The following is a 3,714-nucleotide window of genomic DNA, read 5'->3' on the forward strand; positions in this document are numbered from 1 at the left end:
ACCTCGACCAACGCGACCGGTGTGAACTACCGGTGTGAGTCAACTACTAGATCTAGATCTAGATCTAGATTCGGCATAGATGCTTTAGAAAATAGCGTTCCAAGTTCCCGTAGATAAAAAGTCCAATCGGTATTTCCAAACAAAAGAGATTGCAGAACGTTTTATATTTTTTTCTAAGAATCGAACGCAACAGACGCAACGACAAAAAAACAGGATACCAGCGATCGAAATCGGGAAAATCGGGATGTTTGAGATTTGGGGCAAAAAATCGGGATATCCCGATTAAATCGGGATGAGTGGCAGGTCTGGATATAGATCTATAGGCCTACAGAATTTCTCCCCTCTTTAAAGAGAGACAACAATATTACCAGACTGAGATTCGTCTTCCTGGTCTTCTTCTGCTTCTTCGGTTGAACATGTATGCGACTCTTCTTCTGCCGAGCTTTTCTCGCTATCAACTGCGTCGTGCTCCATTACCGTGGATGTGGCGTCTGCCTTCCCAGCAGTGATCACTACTTTCATAACAAAATATAGAGAGCTGTAGCTATTATTTTCTAAATCCCAATTCGAGATCTCGAGAAAAACATTCTCTTTCAACGGGAATATGCACTGTTTGAAGCAACTCAACAACAACGACAGAGTAATCCTACGGCGGGATTCCTTGAAGTCAATGAACGCAGGAAGTACAACAATTTTAGTCGACCTTTGCGCAAGCGCATTGGCCTGGGTCTAAAGGGGATGGGTTTTCTCTTTCCGAAAATAGCCCAGCCTGCGCCAAGCCAGAGACCGTCCGTAAAAATCGAAACGACAACTAACTGAGTGCGCAGAGAGACTTCCGGAGAGACGACAGCACTGAGAAGTTGCAAAGTGGAATCCCGATAGAATTGTCTATGGTGCCTATAGACAGGCATACTCTTTGGTGATAGGCCAAGAACATTACTGTATAACCTCCTTGGATGATCCTTATCGCCACCTAAAAAAACTTACCTGAGTGCTCTAGTAGTAGAGGCAGAGAGGGTTTACAGTAATATTACTGTAAACTCACTGGTAGAGGTTTGAACTTGAACGTGATTATGAAGGATGGCCAGTTTTGTCCTTTCCAGCAGGTCACCATAAGGCCTACACTGTATTATTATTTTTTTAACAGATAATGTTTCTGCATAAGGTCATATGAGCGCGCGCGACGCTTTAAACATTTTCAGGTTGGTAGCCGAAGAATACTCTATCGATTTTAGGACAACCAAATAGATCTTTAACGTGCACAACTTGCTCAAGGGACCTCCGATTTTCTTTCGCCTTTATCCGAAAAGACTGTGTGCTAGATCTTACCTACCACTTAATGGTGCCATTTGCGGTCGCGTGTCACCACATGGGGATAGAATAGGGGAGTAATTTGATATAACATTTACTGCACTTAATACTAGCTGGTCTGTCTTTCCATTTCATTCATTGTAGCCTATAAATGTACTACTCTTTGGAGATGGGGACTTTTAATGCCCGTGGTGCCTGACTTGTCGCTGGACGCAATTTTGCTTCCGATCCTCCAGTTCTGTGTGTTGCTTTTTGTATGCATATATTATATTATATTATATTATATTATATTATATTATATTATATTATATTATATTATATTATATTATATATATTATATATATTTTATATATATATATATATATATATATATATATATATATATATATATATATATATATATATATATATATATATATATATATATATATATATATATATATACTATAGGTGAATTTGCTGATATCACTTAAAGAAGAGGCGATCCTGTAATTCTCTGGTCCATTGGGCATTGTTTTTTCACGGTTTTTTACATGCTCCGACTATCACAGAAGTGCCTCGGGACCGGTTGCGAATGACGACAGCGATAACTTGTAAACCCACAAGTAAGTCTAGACAACTTAAAGTCTTTTAATACGAAACGCAACTGCATTGTCTATGAAAATTAATATTACAAAGGTTATTGGCCACACTCCTTTCGTTGTATTGAAAATATGATGGCATAGACGTCAGGCGTAGGGTAACATTAAACACACTAACAATGTCATTACTTAGAAGTGGACCCCATGTGATTTTTTCGGCATACTTTTATTAAATGCTAGGGATGAGGATGACGAATTGTTTCCAAATTCTAGTCACTCTATGCGAGGAGCTGGGAATGAGGGTTGTGTCCTGGGCTAACTGCGCTCAAAACGTAGCAAAGAATTATTTCTTTGAAGTCGTGTGACCAAAAGTCACTAAATTGACAAAGCAATAAACGACTTTAGAGACTTTATGAACATCAACATCAACATCACCACCACTAAAAACAGCAATAACAGCAACAACAACATAATTTAAATGTCAGAGAGCGAAGGAACAGAACAAGTGAATCTGAAAATGTTATTGAAGGTAATTCTGTATTAGGAATGGATACGTCATATCATAAATCTAAGAAAAAACAGAAGGAATAGCCATAACTTGTTATTATATGTTTTGTTCTCTCTCTCTCTCTCTGTCTCTCTCTGTCTCTCTCTCTCTCTCTCTCTCTCTCTCTCTCTCTCTCTCTCTCTCTCTCTCCGCCTTTTTTTCTAACAATTTGGGAGGAAGAGCTTTTTCTTTTTAGATCTATGCCTCTAACATTTGGATTTCCTTTTATGCTGTGTAACCTTAACCTCTAGGCCACGAGAGCCCCCTCTATGTCTCTGTCTCTGTCTCTGTCTTTGTCTCTCTGTCTCTGTCTGTCTGTCTGTCTGTCTGTCTGTCTGTCTGTCTCTCTCTGTCTCTCTCTCTCTCTCTCTCTCTCTCTCTCTCTCTCTCTCTCTCTCTCTCTCCGCCTTTTTTTCTAACAATTTGGGAGGTCTCTCATTCAAAAGGTCCCGGGTTCGAATCCGGGTAGCGACCGAAAAATGTTCTTCTCTAAATATGTCTCCTTTCACCTCATTTTCTGCTCTCCAGCAATGTTCTGTTGTCTGCTTTCATTTCCACTTTCTGCCCGCACCCCCTCACCTCCTTTGCCCCCTCCTCTGGGCTCCTGATTCTTTCTGCAGCCTTTCTACTGCTACTCCTTCGCTTCTTCTTACTGCTGTCTTTCAGCCACACCTCTGATCTTCTGGTAGGAAAGATCTACACCTAGCCTTCTCGGACAAGGGTGAAAAATCTCGGAGGGCCCGTGTGCAAGTTGCGCACGTTAAAGATCCCTTGGTGGTCTAAAATCGATAAGAGTAGGCTTCGGCCGCCACCCGGGCAAAATTCAAAATTCCCTACCAACTGAAAATATTAGGTGTGTCTCGCGCGCTCATATGACCTTATGCAGTTGCGAGGGCCGTAAAACACTTTACAAAAACAAACAAACAAACAAAAAGACAGAGAGAGAGAGAGAGACAGAGAGAGGGGGGGGGAGAAAGAGAGAGAGAGAGTGAGGGGGGGGGGGGAGAGAAAGAGAGAGAGAGAGAGAAAGCTTTACGGTGGAAAGCCATGCTGTTGCGGTGGCAGTCTATGGAAGTATAAAGATATCTGATCGGTCAGCTGAAATGAGATATTAATGCAAAAACGGGATCATTCATTCATTCATTCGTTCATTCATTCATTCATTCATTCATCTAAGAGGTTAATCGTTTTGAGAGAAAGAGAGAAAGAAAGAGAAAGAGAGAAAGAAAGAGAGAGAAGAGAGAGAGAAAGAGAGTGAGAGAGAGAGAGAGAGAG

The 3,714-nt window shown here is 40.9% G+C and overlaps 1 protein-coding gene across 1 annotated transcript in view; it reads right to left on the minus strand.

Annotated features, from left to right (window-relative positions):
• LOC101853407 (breast cancer metastasis-suppressor 1-like protein-A) overlaps window positions 1-690 on the minus strand; it is a 15,802-nt gene extending 15,112 nt beyond the window's left edge. Inside the window, exon 1 of the mRNA XM_005106202.3 lies at window positions 369-690. Within this exon, the coding sequence (XP_005106259.2) occupies window positions 369-522 (154 nt within the window). The 5' untranslated portion in view covers window positions 523-690. The remainder of the gene's footprint in view (window positions 1-368) is intronic.
• Between the last annotated feature and the right edge of the window lie 3,024 nt (window positions 691-3,714).

The sequence above is a fragment of the Aplysia californica genome, unplaced genomic scaffold (genome assembly GCF_000002075.1).
Source record: "Aplysia californica isolate F4 #8 unplaced genomic scaffold, AplCal3.0 scaffold00518, whole genome shotgun sequence".
NCBI lineage: Eukaryota > Metazoa > Mollusca > Gastropoda > Aplysiida > Aplysiidae > Aplysia > Aplysia californica.